At 42.0% G+C, this 15,000-nt stretch overlaps 1 protein-coding gene across 2 annotated transcripts in view; it reads left to right on the top strand.

Moving 5' to 3' along the window:
- The first annotated feature begins 3,171 nt into the window (after nucleotides 1–3,171).
- Nucleotides 3,172–15,000, top strand: part of nlk1 (nemo-like kinase, type 1) — a 19,893-nt gene continuing 8,064 nt past the window's right edge. The window contains exons 1-10 of one of the 2 annotated variants that reach the window (XM_078270024.1): nucleotides 3,172–3,463; nucleotides 5,827–6,232; nucleotides 6,878–7,007; nucleotides 7,465–7,520; nucleotides 8,758–8,864; nucleotides 9,221–9,306; nucleotides 9,871–10,080; nucleotides 10,315–10,416; nucleotides 12,864–12,950; nucleotides 14,754–14,952. In XM_078270024.1, the coding sequence (XP_078126150.1) occupies nucleotides 5,925–6,232; nucleotides 6,878–7,007; nucleotides 7,465–7,520; nucleotides 8,758–8,864; nucleotides 9,221–9,306; nucleotides 9,871–10,080; nucleotides 10,315–10,416; nucleotides 12,864–12,950; nucleotides 14,754–14,952 (1,285 nt within the window). In that variant the 5' untranslated portion in view covers nucleotides 3,172–3,463; nucleotides 5,827–5,924. Of the gene's footprint in view, nucleotides 3,922–5,826; nucleotides 6,233–6,877; nucleotides 7,008–7,464; nucleotides 7,521–8,757; nucleotides 8,865–9,220; nucleotides 9,307–9,870; nucleotides 10,081–10,314; nucleotides 10,417–12,863; nucleotides 12,951–14,753; nucleotides 14,953–15,000 lie in introns of both variants that reach the window. The other variant, XM_078270023.1, reaches the window with a different exon arrangement.

The raw sequence follows: 15,000 nt of genomic DNA, 5'->3' as shown, positions 1-15,000 counted from the left end.
TACACACACACATGCCAAGGTTGGGGCCTCCGTGTGGTGCAACTTCCTCTTCCGTTCTCGCAACCTTCAAACAATGCCTAAACTATTCTTATGAAACCTGTTCATTAAAATGGTTCTGTTTGTGCCTGCAGTGTCTTTGCCGACTGGCAGAAGTGGACGTAGCCCGGGGGGAAGCTGGAAGTCGTCTGTCCTCCTCAGCGTCGTTTCACGGCCATTTCTGACCTTTTTACTTCCAGCTCCATCGGCAGAGTCAAACTGCTGACCTGCCACAAACTCTGAGAGACAAAGTGTCCAGGCCGGGGACGAGCCTGGCGGGATCAGACCATAAGGAACCCTCCATGTGTACTTCTATTCCTGTGGCTTAGCCGTTAGCTCTTTCTATTTGGTCTCATGTCGTTGTTTAAACTGTCGACCGACTTGCACAGCGTGTCATGATTTTGTAACGCGGTTCAATGTTTTTAGATCATTTCTATTCCATGATATTAGTGTTTATTTATAAGGAGGAGATTAACCTAACGACATAACACGACTTAAATCAGTTTAATGTATTACTGACCAGTCTCCAGGGACACCTCACAGGACACCATGTTGACACTCACCATGCCTTCACAAGTTCACTCATCTTCTTAAATTCTCCTTTTTAGGGTCTTTGCATATAACTGATTCCCGTGTGTTTCATATCAAAATGTTCAGAACTAACTCAGCTTTCTGGGTAGGGACGCCCACATGTTTTCTACAGCGATGTGTAAAGAGATCATTTGGCGCTAAAGCTGAAACGTTTGAAATTCCTCAAATCTCTTTTGAAAACAAACCTTAACTTATGATGTGTGTGTCTGTGTGTGTGTGTGTGTGTGTGTATGTGTCTGTCTGTGTGTGTGTGTGTGTGTGTGTGTGTGTGTGTGTGTCTGTCTGTGTGTGTGTGTGTGTGTGTGTGTGTGTGTGTGTGTGTGTGTGTGTGTGTGTTTTAATACTTTAACTACATTCTCCTGATGATACTGAAGGAATATTTTAAATGCAGGACTTTAACTTGTAAGAGTATTATTACAGAGTGGTGTTGGTACTTTTACTGCAGTAATCTGAATACTTCATTCAGCGCTGTTGTAGCTGAACTTGTGCTGAATAGAAAAAAAATCAAAGTGCTTTGAAAATACTGCTTACCTTAGACCACTTCCACATGTGGTCCTGAATCAGACCCAGGTCAGATGTAGACCACTTCCACATGTGGTCCTGAATCAGACCCAGGTCAGATGTAGACCACTTCCACATGTGGTCCTGAATCAGACCCAGGTCAGATGTAGACCACTTCCACATGTGGTCCTGAATCAGACCCAGGTCAGTGTGACCAACCAAGGAGGATTTGATGAGACTTTGACATCAATCTACATCGACATTTGTCCCAATGATGCTCTGGCAGGAGTTAGTCCTGGACCCAGACAGGAACATTAAAGACTAGTCTAGACCTCCAACATGGAGACCAGTGATGGAGACCAGTGATGGAGCAAGACGGAGGGAGAGGGGGTGTTAGACCTCATTAGTGTTCAGCCATAACCCCCCAAAAGGCCAAAATAGCCGATTAGTCTCTCTCTCTCTCCTCCTCCTCCTCCTCCTCTTCCTCCTGGCTCCCGTCACGGCTGCTGTTACACAAACATGTAGAAGTAAAAGTGTAAATGCTTCCTTCCTCCATGACCTCCCTGACGTTAGGTCAGCAGCGTGCTGCGTCTGATGTCGTTGGTATTGGGCTTTTCATCATGCGGGTCAGTTCAAAACCACAAACAGTTCACCCTGGAATCTGATATAGTCCACATTTTAAAAGGTCATGTGATCAGCCAAACAAAGAATCAGATCTGAGCAAAAGACTAGCCAGTAGATTACGCCCTAGGACGTTTAAAAACTGCATCACGATTCCGTTTTTATCTATACCAGTTGATATTTTTTATCATGTATGTCCATTATCAGCTGATTCTCGGTACATCGTTACATCCCAAGTAGTTTCAGATGGGCCATCATGTACATATACACTAAACTAATAGTTGTTTGTGTATGTTTCTCCATGAACATTGAATGTGCATAACTTCTCTGCTTCATATGGTCTTTGCTCTGTCTCTGGATGCTGATTTTTAATTCTTAAAAAAGGTAACTTGCCATGTAATTTGTAGCTATACCTTGGTGACACATTTTCTGTGGCTGACTGTACTTGATGCATAGTGCATAGCGCCTCGTTACTACTGTATTAAACTGAGTGGATCAAGTGGAAGTGATCTTCATGAGTGTCTGCGCTGGAATGTAGTCTCGCGTAGCCAGACCTTCCTCCACAGCGCTGCGGAGGAAGGTCTGGCTACGCCACACATGCATTCTGGGATAGGAGCAAAAAAGCCCCAAAAAAGCAGGCAAAAAAATTCCTGAGCCAGCGACAAAACCGTTGAAAAAAAACGCCCAAAAAGGTGGAAACAAAAACACTGAAAAAGTTATAAAATTGTAGGATAAAAAGCTACAAAAACTAGGTGGGCCAAAGCTTATTGTGAACCTAAACTGATATGTTTAGGTAGGTCGGATTTGACCCGCGGTTTAAACCAATCACAGCCGGATTTGACCCGCGGTTTAAACCAATCACAGTCGGCCTGGGCGGCGCTGGCTCTGCTAAATAGTCTCAGGAAGGAACTGGTTCATTTTTTAATTAATTTTTAATTTATTTGAAATCATTTTTTATTAATTTCTAATTATCTCGATTTAAATTCTAAATGTTTAATTCATTTTTAATCTTTTTAAATTCATGTTTAATAATCGTAGTTTATTTTTAAATATTTTGATTTATTTTTTTATATTTTTAATTCCCATTTAATAGTTTTATTTTATACAGCCACAGGGGACATTTTTAATACTTTTAATACTTGAAGTACATCTGACTGATTATACCTACATACATTTACTGAAGGAACATTTTCAATGCAGGACTTCTACTTGTAACAGAGTATTTTTACAGTGTGGTATTAGTACTGCAGCAAAGTATCCGAGTACTTCTAGCTCTGACTGAAGCTAACCCGTTAGCATCGTTAGCATTGTTTACAGCAAAGTATCCGGGTACTTCCAGCTCTGACTGAAGCTAACCCGTTAGCATCGTTAGCATTGTTTACAGCAGAGTATCCGGGTACTTCCAGCTCTGACTAAAGCTAACCCGTTAGCATCGTTAGCATTGTTTACAGCAGAGTGTAAAGCATCAACCCTCCCCCACCCGGCTTTACCAGCCTCTGCGCCCTGACATGTTAGCCAGCTATCCGCTGTAAAAGCGACCATAGATCCTTAAAATCCCGCTGAACACAGAGGACATCCTGGATGAGACATATCCATCCAGAGAACACAAGAAACGGCCTTTATGGGACGCTTGTTCGGTGGATATTACGACGCGATGGGCAGCAGCTAGCGAGCAGTCCAAAGCTAGCTGCAGCTAGCTGGTCGGCTAGCCGGGGTAGGAGCTCCGCAGACCCGCATTTAACTCGTTTTTTTGGCCTTTTTGAAGCTATTTGCCGTGCCATGTCATCTTTAGTTTAACCGATATTTTTTGTATGTGTGTTAAGTTAAATGATAAAGGGAACGGCTTTGTTTTTGGGATATGTAGGTCAGTGAATAACCGATGATAGTTATGTGGGTCATCATCGGGTTGACCTGTTAGCAGGAACAGCTGATTAGCACGGCAGCTAGCTGGTTGAGGATAGTTTTATTATTATTTATCAGTCATTTAAAACAGGCGATACATACACATGCTTGTGTTGGTGAGGATTACTCTGCAGATTGTGTGTGTGTGAGCATAGCATCGAGTGGAGCCTTTAATTGTTCATATTTTGGAGCCCTCGCTGACCATCTTCGGCTAACTTAGCTAGCCTAGCTGTTAGCTAAGCTAACCGAGCAGCTTCACTAATTCACCAGGTAAGTGGGAACTCAGCTCGCGGGTTTAAGGTGTTTTAAGGTGTGGGGATCATTTAGGGCCGGGTTGCATGGGCTCAAGGACGTACGTTTGGTTTCAACTTTGGGGAAATATAATACACAAAATAATAATAACGGCCGGGGGGGTCGTCCTCCAGAAAACTAAAAAAAAGTTTAATTCCCTGCATTCTGATGATTTGTTATGCAACAATATTGGGTGCAAATGACTTTATTTCTGTAAAGGAAATGAATTATTATCTCCTGTATTGTTTAAAACTTTCTGCATATTCAAACGCGTGTTCCGGGATGTTTTTAGGAATCCTGTTAAAGCCAGAAGCTCCAAAGTTACATCTACATACATCTCTTTATTTATTAACCCCCGATGTAGCCCTAAAGTAGACCCAGTTCTTGTTTTCCCGAAAATGTTTGGAGTCCCCTGAACGGTTATTTGGGACTTTCTAAAACGCTTAACGTGAAAAAAGGTTAACGTGGTTTAATGTACCTAAACAATGGTCAATGATCACCAAATTTCTCCCTCATATTGCTCTTCATAATCACTGAAAACTGTCAAAAAATCAAACCCAAAGTCCAAATATTAAGGACGTTATCTGACATTAAGCGTTTCTGCTTCATTCGAGCCTATTGTCAGGATAAACGTGGTTTAATGAAACCTAAACAACGAAAACGTTAACGTGAGATAACTTCTAGAATCGTTGGATTTCGGTTTAGTTTTTTTGACAGGCTTGAGTGTTTATGACAAGATCTGGCCATGAGAAATCTGGTGATGATTGGTCGTTTAGGTACATTAAACCACGTGAAGCGTTTTAAATGTCACGTTATTTTTGACCTCTTTTGGGGAGTGGGTTGTCTTTCGTGTTTTTTGAGGGGGACAGATCTACCTTTTCTTCGTGGGCATATGTGGGGGTAGGCGGTCAATCAGCCTTTAGTTATCATGCTTTATAATGAAGTGAAAAGTCAGATTTGTATTTAAAAACAGGAGCTGTTACACGTTATGGCGGCAGATGATGATCATTGTGAAGTAAAGTAAACGCTATACGTGAATAGGGAACATATAACTAAAATATATATCCGCATCAAACTTCCCCAGTTGATTACTGATATTATTCTGAATTCTTATGTTTAAATATGCAAATGAATCATTTTCCTGCTCATATGTGCTAATTTGCATACATTTCCATAACAGAAATGTAAACAGTGGATAAAGCCAGGTTCAGCATTGTTGTTTAGTTGACGTGTTAGTCCGAAGGATCTCTTTTAATCACTTCAGAAATCAGAAGATACTGAAACTGAAACAGGTTCTGCATGTTTTAATGAAGAAATCAGGCGGTGAATGATGTCTCAACAAAATTCAGACATTTTCTGAAAGTGTGTGTGTGTGTGTGTGTGTGTGTGTGTGTGTGTGTGAAATGCTTGTTTTGTTTGATAAAGAGCCTGAAACATCCAGTTAACGATCATACCAGACAAAGAAAAGCTATTCCCCAAACTATCCCGAGCTCTTATTTGTGTCTAAACTGAAGATAAGAAACAATAATTAAAACAAACAAATAGCAAGGTAATAAATGAATTACAGCAAAGGAAATTGTGAAACACTTGACCAACTGTTTACATATTTAAAGCGGGAAAAAGAATAAACTTATTTAATCCCACCCCGCGTCCATGTTGCTTTTTACACTTGCACCCTTATACCCAAAATAAATGTGAAGTGTGTGTGTGTGTGTGTGTGTGTGTGTATATATATATATATATATATATATATATATATATATATATATATATATATACAAAAAAATAGCAAAATAAACGAGGAAAGAATAAGTTTCAGTACTGCAAAAACACTGAAATAATCATGATTAATGAAAGTGAAATGAACAGATTTTCTTGGTGCAGGAATCTGCGGGGTCATGCTGAGCGAGGCGCCGTGGTTCCTCCGTGCCTAGCGCGGCGCAGCAGCACAGCGTGTTTTCGGAGGTTTGGCGAGCGGAGGGATGGCATTTCACGGCGCCGGCCGGCAGACCGTTTGTGGAGACTTGTTTCCGGGCTCTGAGCTGGGCCACAAGTATTTCTGTGTGAACTCGTCCTGCGGAGCCCCCTCCACTGGCCTGAGCGCTACGCCGTGCCTGACCGGACCCACCGCCCCGGCTGGGACGCCACGGCATCCCACGGCGCTCGGAGGCAGCGCCGGCGGGGGGGCAGCCGTGCCTCAGCCCTACAGCAACCCGGCCAGCGAGGTGCCCAGCCCCGCAGAGATGGAGCCCGACCGCCCCATCGGTTACGGTGCATTTGGTGTTGTCTGGTAAATATACATTATAATGACATTAACTACTAAAAATGTTTAATCTGCGTTCCTGGTTTCATCCCCCTAAAGCAAACTGTAGGGTGTCAAAGAGTTTCTGTTGTTGTTGTTGTTGTCTTCCAGGCAGCCATTTGTGTTCTTTCATTTCTCTAGAGAGATGAGATATGAGAGAGATTAGATTAGATGAGTGAGATTAGATGAGTGAGATTATGAGTGATATGAGAGAGATGAGATGAGTGAGATGAGAGAGGAGAGATGAGAGAGATGAGATGAGACATGATGAGAGAGATGAGTGAGGAGAGATGAGTGAGATGAGAGATGAGATGAGAGATATGAGATGATGGATGAGATGAGAGAGATGATGAGATGAGAGAGACTATTAATCCCACACTGGGGACATGCCTGAGCTACAGCAGCTCAAAATAAAAAATTACACACATCACATTAACAGAAATACACAACTTGCTAGGGCTGCAACTAACATCAATTAATCTGTGGATTATTTTCTGGATGAATGGATTAGTTCTAAAATGGTGAAAATGTGGATCAGAGTTTCCCAAAAGAGAGATACCTTTTTTTTTTTTATAAACTTTTCCTAATTTAAATTAGTGTCTGAACTACCTTTTGATTCTGGATGTCTTGCAGGTCAGTCACTGATCCGCGTGACGGCCGTAAAGTGGCTCTGAAGAAGATGCCGAACGTCTTCCAGAACCTGGTCTCCTGTAAGAGGGTCTTCAGAGAGCTGCGGATGCTGTGCTTCTTCAAACATGACAACGTAAGAGGCAGACCAGCGGGGAACGGGGCTTTGTAGGAGGGATGCACCGATCTGACTTTTTCAGTCCTGATACCGATGCCTGCGCTTTGTGTATCTGTCGATACCTGATACTGATCCCATACCGTTGTTGAATTATTAATGATCTGTATACCTTCCACCTTATACCTTCTTTCACCATGTGGAAGAGACTAAAGGCTCCAGACCTTCATCACTAAGACAAAATAACATAGATGTAATGTATTGAATTCTTATTTATTTGTACACTCATCTCTTCCAGCGTGCGACAGAGGAAACAAAACTGGATCGGCCCGTGGATCTGTTCATTTTTCCGATCCCCGATTAGTTATTTGGTCAATATCGGGAGCGATATCCGATCTTGATATCGGATTGGTGCACCCCTAGTTTGTAGGAGATGAAATCAAAGACTGGAGACTAAATGTTTCTTTTCTCCCTGCAGGTTTTGTCAGCTCTGGACATTTTGCAGCCTCCACAAATCGACTGCTTCGAGGAAATGTATCCTTTGTTTGTAACAGTCAGAATCACGTTCACATAACATATTGACAGTAGGGGTGGGACTAAACAGGCATACGGCATATATTCTTGTCTTTCGTGCAAAACGAGAGTCGATACGCTGGTGCCAAATACAGATATTTTAATTATTAAAATAAGGCGGTCTGAAAAGAGTTCCCTGCTCTCTGCGTCGCTACTTCACGGCTCCTCGAGGTGGCGCCCAACACAGAGTGAAACTTGAACATAAGTTAACCACCAGAAGAGGTTTTCAATGGGATGGGTGGGGGGGGGGGCAATCACAGAAGGCTTGTATGTGGACGCGCCGTGATGATATCGGTATGGTGATGATATCGGTATGGTGAGCGGTGTATAGGCATCTGTGATGATTGATTGATTACCAGCCGTCGTTGACAGAACACCTTCTCACTAATATACTTCCTCACGTCTTCTGTCCCAGTTTCTCTTCTTTAATTGTCCCTATCGTGTCCTCCTTTTTATATACTTAATTTAGCTGCTCGCTCTCTGGTCTAAATCCAGCTCATTACTGCAGATGTAACGCTGGCCACCAGTGAATATTTAACAGCACATGATTTCTTTCATTGCTTGTTTTTTGACACTCGTTCAACAACCCAAAATACACAGAACACACAGTGACCCAACAGTCACGATGTTGGAAACCGTTCCCTATCACCGAAAGTAGTGCCATATATAGTGTGTTTGCCATTTTCTAATGATGTTCTAATTCTCCGTGGTTCATTTCCTTCACTACATAGTCCACTATAAAATACCCACAATGCACTGCTGATTTGAGTGTTCATACAATGTACCCTACATTTCTCCCGTATCCCACAATGCAACGCGGCCGTCTTTTCCTGTAGGAGAAGACGAAGCAGAAGGATTTTTTTTTATGCATCTTTTTAATGCAATAAAACAGCATTGTTTACAACATTTGACATTTTTCTTTTGCTTCGCCCACAAACTGCCTATGCAAATAATAATTATATAGGAAATAGAAATCTCTATACCCTACATATATACCAGGAATTGTGCCAAATATTAAAATCAGAAGGACTTGTTTATTGTTTGGTCGTTCCCTTTAAAGTTCACTGTATAATAAAAACCATATAGGGATTGAGGGAACAGTTTGGAACAGACTGTTTGTGCTCAGAGATGCATCGTGTTCATGTAGGCGTGCATGCGTGCTTATGTGTGTGTTTAGTTTTCCTTGACCGCCCCCCAGCTACGTGATAACAGAGCTGATGCAGAGCGACCTCCACAAAGTGATCGTGTCTCCTCAGCCTCTCACCACCGACCACATCAAGGTCTTCCTCTATCAGATCCTCCGAGGTAAGCCCACTCTTTCTGCCCAGCAGCAGCTAATGCTCTACTCTAGAAGACTCTGAACAGACTGAAGTCTGACACCATCTCACATCTATAGACGCCGTCTCACATCTATAGACGCGGTATCACATCTATAGACGCGGTATCACATCTATAGACGCCGTCTCACATCTATAGACGCTGTCTCAACGCTCCCAGAATGCATTGCACAGCTGCTCCCATAGAAATTAATAGGAAGTGAGGAAATGACGCTGACAATCGGACATGTGTTTAGATCACATTTTACGTATGTTGTTGTTACGATGTTAGTTTGAGAGAGCTGCCGTGTTGCGTAACGTGAGATTTTACCGTTTGTGGCTCAGGTCTGAAGTACCTGCACTCTGCCGGGATCCTGCACAGAGACATCAAACCTGGAAACCTGCTGGTCAACAGCAACTGCCTGCTCAAGGTAAACCTGGAATCTGTCTGTCTGCTTTATGAAAACGCGTAACCCTCATGTTGTCATCCTATTGGTGCAGAGGGAATCTGAAAGACAACCGTTTATCCCGCCCCTCGGATTGAGCCCAGCCAATGGGGAGTTCCCAGACCCAACATCTGGTTGTGGGCCTGGCTTGTCGGGCTTAGATTCTATAACAGAAATGAAGCTCATGAATCAGCTCTCTACTTCCACTGACCAATCTGTCATTATCCGTAAACATCCTCTGATCTTAACTAGTCAAAATAATTCATTTCTGCTTTTTTAACAATTTTGTTTTAATATAATTTCATATAAATTAGGTTTATTGACCATAAATCCCAAAAAATTGGGTAAAACTAGCCGTAATAATAGTAATATAGTTATATACTTATTATAGTAATAAGTTGGTGTTAGTGGTGTACATACTGTACTGGTGGTAGTAAAAACAAAAGCATCAAACTTTGTGACAAACACCTCAAAAGTTGATTTTCTAATTTGTCCTGGGAGGACAACACAAAGCCAGCCGTATCCCTGAACATGATCTTCTGTGTTTAGATCTGTGACTTTGGCCTGGCGCGGGTGGAGGAGCCCGACCCGTCCCGTCACATGACCCAGGAGGTGGTGACGCAGTACTACCGCGCGCCGGAGGTGCTCATGGGCTGCCGGCACTACGGCTCGGCCATCGACGTCTGGTCGGTGGGCTGCATCTTCGCAGAGCTGCTGGGACGCCGAATCCTCTTCCAGGCTCAGAGCCCCATCCAGCAGGTGAGTGGCGCTGGGCAGCGACTTCAAGACTTTTAGGTAGAGCTGTCAGTCTTCCTCTATAATACCATTATATTAGACGTACATAGTAGGGAGTAGAGCTGTCAGTCTATCTCTATAATATAGATAAATATATAAATAATATTAATATTTGTATTTTATATTTTTTCTTTATTCTTTTGTATGTTGTTTTAAATGAACTATTCCTAAACCTCATAAACCCTTTCTGTCCTCCAGCTGGATCTGATCACAGACCTGCTGGGAACGCCTCCTCTGTCGGCCCTGGCGTCCGCCTGCGAAGGAGCCAGAGCCCACATCCTGAGGGGGCCGCACAAACCGGTACGTGACTGTGTGGTCTGCTCTCACACTGAGTCCACCGACAAACACAAACACTTCCTACTCAAACAATTCCAACATGTATGAGCACATCTCTAGTAAACACAAGATGTTAGAGTGGTGCTTTTGCTTCATTCTTTGTGGAGAAACTCTGTTTTACAGATCTGTCCAAAATCATTGTGGAGTGTAACGGGCCGTATGTAACATATGTTCAACACTACTCTTCCACGATAATCTATCAAACTGGTGACACCGGACACGAGAGCATCGCGTAGTTTAAAAATAGACAGGTTTTCATCCATATGTTTTACGTGACGCGTAACAGAGAGTGTATTATTTTGAGTTTGTGTTTGTATTTCTTGTTTCCTGTCACCTGTGTCCTCTGATAACAGCTGACAGATCCCAAAATCCCAAAAGGAAAGCTGCCTATGTCTACTGTGAATCACACAATCCTCCACCGTGTGGCGCTGCAGGTGGAGACAGTTAAAAGATGCATTCAGGGACACATCCGCACCGCGAACAGTCCACATACGTTACGTGTTAGATGTAGCCAAAACATTAGTGGACTAAGAATGTCTTTAGTAAACTTCTCCCATTAGAAGCTATTACCTTCTGTCTCAGAGAAATGCCTTTCTGCTTTTTGAAATCTGGGACCCCTTCTTGGACTATATTGGGGAGGATGGTGCATGGACCCTTCGGAGTGGCCTCTATGGTTTAGCATGGTCTGAATGTACATAGTACATTTCCAGATCACACACAATGGCTTAGGCCTGCACGATATTGGAAAAAACTTACATTGCGATATTTTTTTTCCCTGCGAGATATATATATATATATATATATATATATATATATATATATATATATATATATGAAAAAAAGACTAATTTTTAAATCATTCTCAACTACTGGGGTGATTTTTGTAGGGGAGAGCATCTACAAAGAAAATAAAAATGAAAAAGGAAATGTTCTAATGTGAACCAGTCTTTGTTGAACAAAAACCAAAGCCAGTCAGGCTGTGACTTCTGAAGAGATTTAGGAGAGGGACATTAGGAAGAAATCCACTGGCTGACTGACATGACACCATGTATTCATATAATATCAATCCAGGCTGAAGTCAGTGATATTAATAATGCATGTTGCTTCCTCTAAATGTCAGGTTGTGGTCGACTAGCTTTGGTTGTTTGATGAACTGATTAAAATAGATGATGATTGGTGGTTAGCTGAGCATGCAGAGCCTGCATGTCACACTCTTCAACAAACTGTGACCAAGAGCACTGAAATCAGTGTAAATGAGGTTATATCAGAAACAGACTGCTGTTGTAGATTAGTGTTACGTTTCCAGCGTCGCAGCTCCGAACCGTAACGTTAGTTGGGACAGACGCCTTGTTTCTTTAGGCTAACTATTTTAGCTTTAGCCTAGCTGGTAAAATGGCCGGGAGACGTCGTGATTACGTTGCATTAATCAGGTGGTTTAGGTTGTCTTTGCAGTGAACATAACACACTGACTACTGGAGCTTCACTACTCGTGGAGAAGCATGTGCATCACTGTGTCAGCAGCAGCTGACGCTTACGGTACTTTTCTACACACGGGAGAGCCTCACTTCCCATAACACCCCCGAGGGTTAGGGCTTCTCAGTAGTTGAGGACTACTGAGAAGTCAGAAACTGTTTTGAGTGTCAGACTTATTAATGTTGACAACGTTAAAGAAATGAATCTGAAATTGATGTTGCAGCGCGATCATTTCTCTGATAAATGAAGAGGAGCTCTTTGGGGCAGAGTGTAGAAAACAAAGGAACGGCTTATCTCAATCAAAATGATGTAAACATTTGATGAACTTCCTGAGCACCCTGGACTTCTTTGTCTTTCCATTAAATCATTATATTCCACATCTTTCAAACATTCTGGGTATTATTCAACATTTCAAAGACATTCATACTAATTAAATCCATTCCCACTTTTTCAACTATTCTCACTGATTTACCTTCTAACACAATTCAAGTCAGCTGTCCAGCGTCAGCCTTTTCCAAAACAAGATATTCCACATCTTTAAGACATTATTCATATTATACTTTTCAATGTCATTCTAAGACTATTCTCACTACTTACCTTCTTCACTACTTACATACAGCATTCACACGCCATTTCTTCAGAAATTGCATTCTCTAAATAAACTATTTAATGCAGATCTATCACATCAGATATCAGATATTATTGATCCCCAGAGGGATATTTAGATGTTGCAGCAGCACAAAGACGGACATAAATAAATAAATACAGACACACAGTAAAATAATAAACAAGAATAGGACTGGCTACTGGATGCATAACGACGTCCTCCTGCAACTAAAAACAAATACTTATATTTATTTAGGAGACGCATGATGGGATGTTTCTGTATTTGACGGAAGGAAAGTGTTAATTAGTTAATTGATGGATTGTGTTTGCAGCCCTCGCTGTCGGTGCTCTACATGCTGTCTGACGGAGCCACACACGAGGCGGTGCACCTGCTCTGTCGCATGTTGGTCTTCGACCCGGTGAGGTTTTTACATTTGATTTAACCTTTGTTTTTACAGGAATCCTCACTGAGACACGAGAGAGGCCTGTTTGGGACAATACACATCAGTGACAGACCCACTACCGTAGTATTAACAAGATTAGCCAAATAGTACACAGAGTTCAACAGTAATGGTTGCTCGATGGCCCGGGGAAAGTCCAACGCCACGGCGCCAAGTCAGGTAACGTCTGGACGTAGATTTCGAAAGCCCCAAACGAAAAACCAAACGTGCCGTTACATCATTCAGTCCTTCCAGAAAAATGCAGAGTTTTTTTGTGATTGTTTTGGGCTAAAATCCCTGATGATGGGTCACGATTTCTTAAACAATGTGATGAATATGCGGGATGTTTATGCGATGAAATGGCGGGAACGTTTTAAAAATGTGGTTTCATCGCGGGCTTTGCAGCTTTTAGATGATGTTCACGTCACGTAATTACATCACTTCATAACGTTCCCATGGCAACAGGGGAAACGGCTGTTCGTGTGAAGTAAACACAACATTTTTCATCTTTCTGCTAACATATTTGGGACTTTTTTGCAACGAAAATGCGGGGATTATGACATCATGCAAGCCCTGCATATTTTGCGCGGAAATCTGCAATTTATGCAGCAAAGGTGTGCTTTAGTTATGAGATCAAATAATGAGGTTTTTCTGGAGGGACTGAGATCAGTGCCGAGGAGCATTCAGTTCCTGAACAGTCAGACATACAGTACATAGACATTTTATAACGTGCACTATTGATTATTGATTGATTAATCTTAGCTATTGGACTTATGATTGCATGTCACCACCATTGCCTCAAATTACGTCAACGTTCTCCCCCCCGCCCCCCCTTGTTGAATGATGTGAATGTGCAACCCCCGGTGCAGGACGTTCCAACGTTTTGATGCTTTCAGGGTTTTTGACATGTTTGATTTATTTTTTTTTGGTTTACATTTTTGACGTGTTGCCATTTTTTTCTGCGTGTTTTTTTTTTTTTTTTTTTTTTTTTAACACGTTTTATTTTCCAGGTTTGACATATTTTTTTGATGTTTTTTTTCCCCCGTTTTTGAGTTCTCTTTTCGATGCTTCTTGACGCTTTCAACGTTATTTTTTTAAACTTTTTTTTCCCGACAAAAACTATTTTGTATAGAGGTCAGTAAACTAACCCTTACCGTTGAACCCTGGTACATAATATGTTCACGTCCGCTGTATACAGCGTAGACATACACGCAGATAGCTCAAAATGCGTCCAGATAACTAGAGCTGGGCAATATATGGATATTATATCGATATCGTGATCTGAGACTAGATATCATCTTAGATTTTGGATATCGTCATATAGTGATATGACATAAGTGTCTTTTCCTGGTTTTAAAGGCTGTGTTACAGTAAAATGATGTACTCTTCTGAACTTACCATCATGTTGTAACTGTTCTATTATTTACCTTTACCCACTTAGTTATTATATCCACATTACTGATGATTATTTGTCTAAACTCTAAGTGTGAAGATATTCTGTTAAAGCACCAATTGTCAACCCTAGAATATCGCCGCAATATCGACGTATTTGGTCAAGAATATCATGATATCTGATTTTCTCCATATCACCCAGCCCTACAGATAACACGCCACTTGGCTTTAGGAAAGTGTCATGTTTACGCAAAGTCATGATGTCATGTTGTCATGACAAGTTACGGTTAGTCAGAGTTCATGTGTCATGTCAGTCTTATGTAGATCCCTTCAAGTAAAGTGTTCCCGATGGTTGTTTGATGTTTGAGTTTTTTGTTAACTCTCTTCCAGGCTAAACGAATCTCTGGCAGTGACGCCCTGTCCCACCCGTACCTGGATGAAGGACGCCTGCGTTACCACACCTGCATGTGTCAGTGCTGCTACTCGGTCCCCAGCGGGCGAGTTTACACGCGGGACTTTGAGCCGGTTGCAGAGCGGCCGTTCAGCCACAGCTACGAGAACAGCCTGCTGTCGGTGTGGCAGGGAAAAGGTACCACAGCGTGTTCATATAACTCATCTCCACTGGGATTCTTCCACA

Source organism: Sander vitreus, chromosome 15 (assembly GCF_031162955.1).
Source record: "Sander vitreus isolate 19-12246 chromosome 15, sanVit1, whole genome shotgun sequence".
Taxonomy (NCBI): Eukaryota; Metazoa; Chordata; class Actinopteri; order Perciformes; family Percidae; genus Sander; species Sander vitreus.
This window is presented reverse-complemented; position numbering and strand designations above follow the sequence as displayed.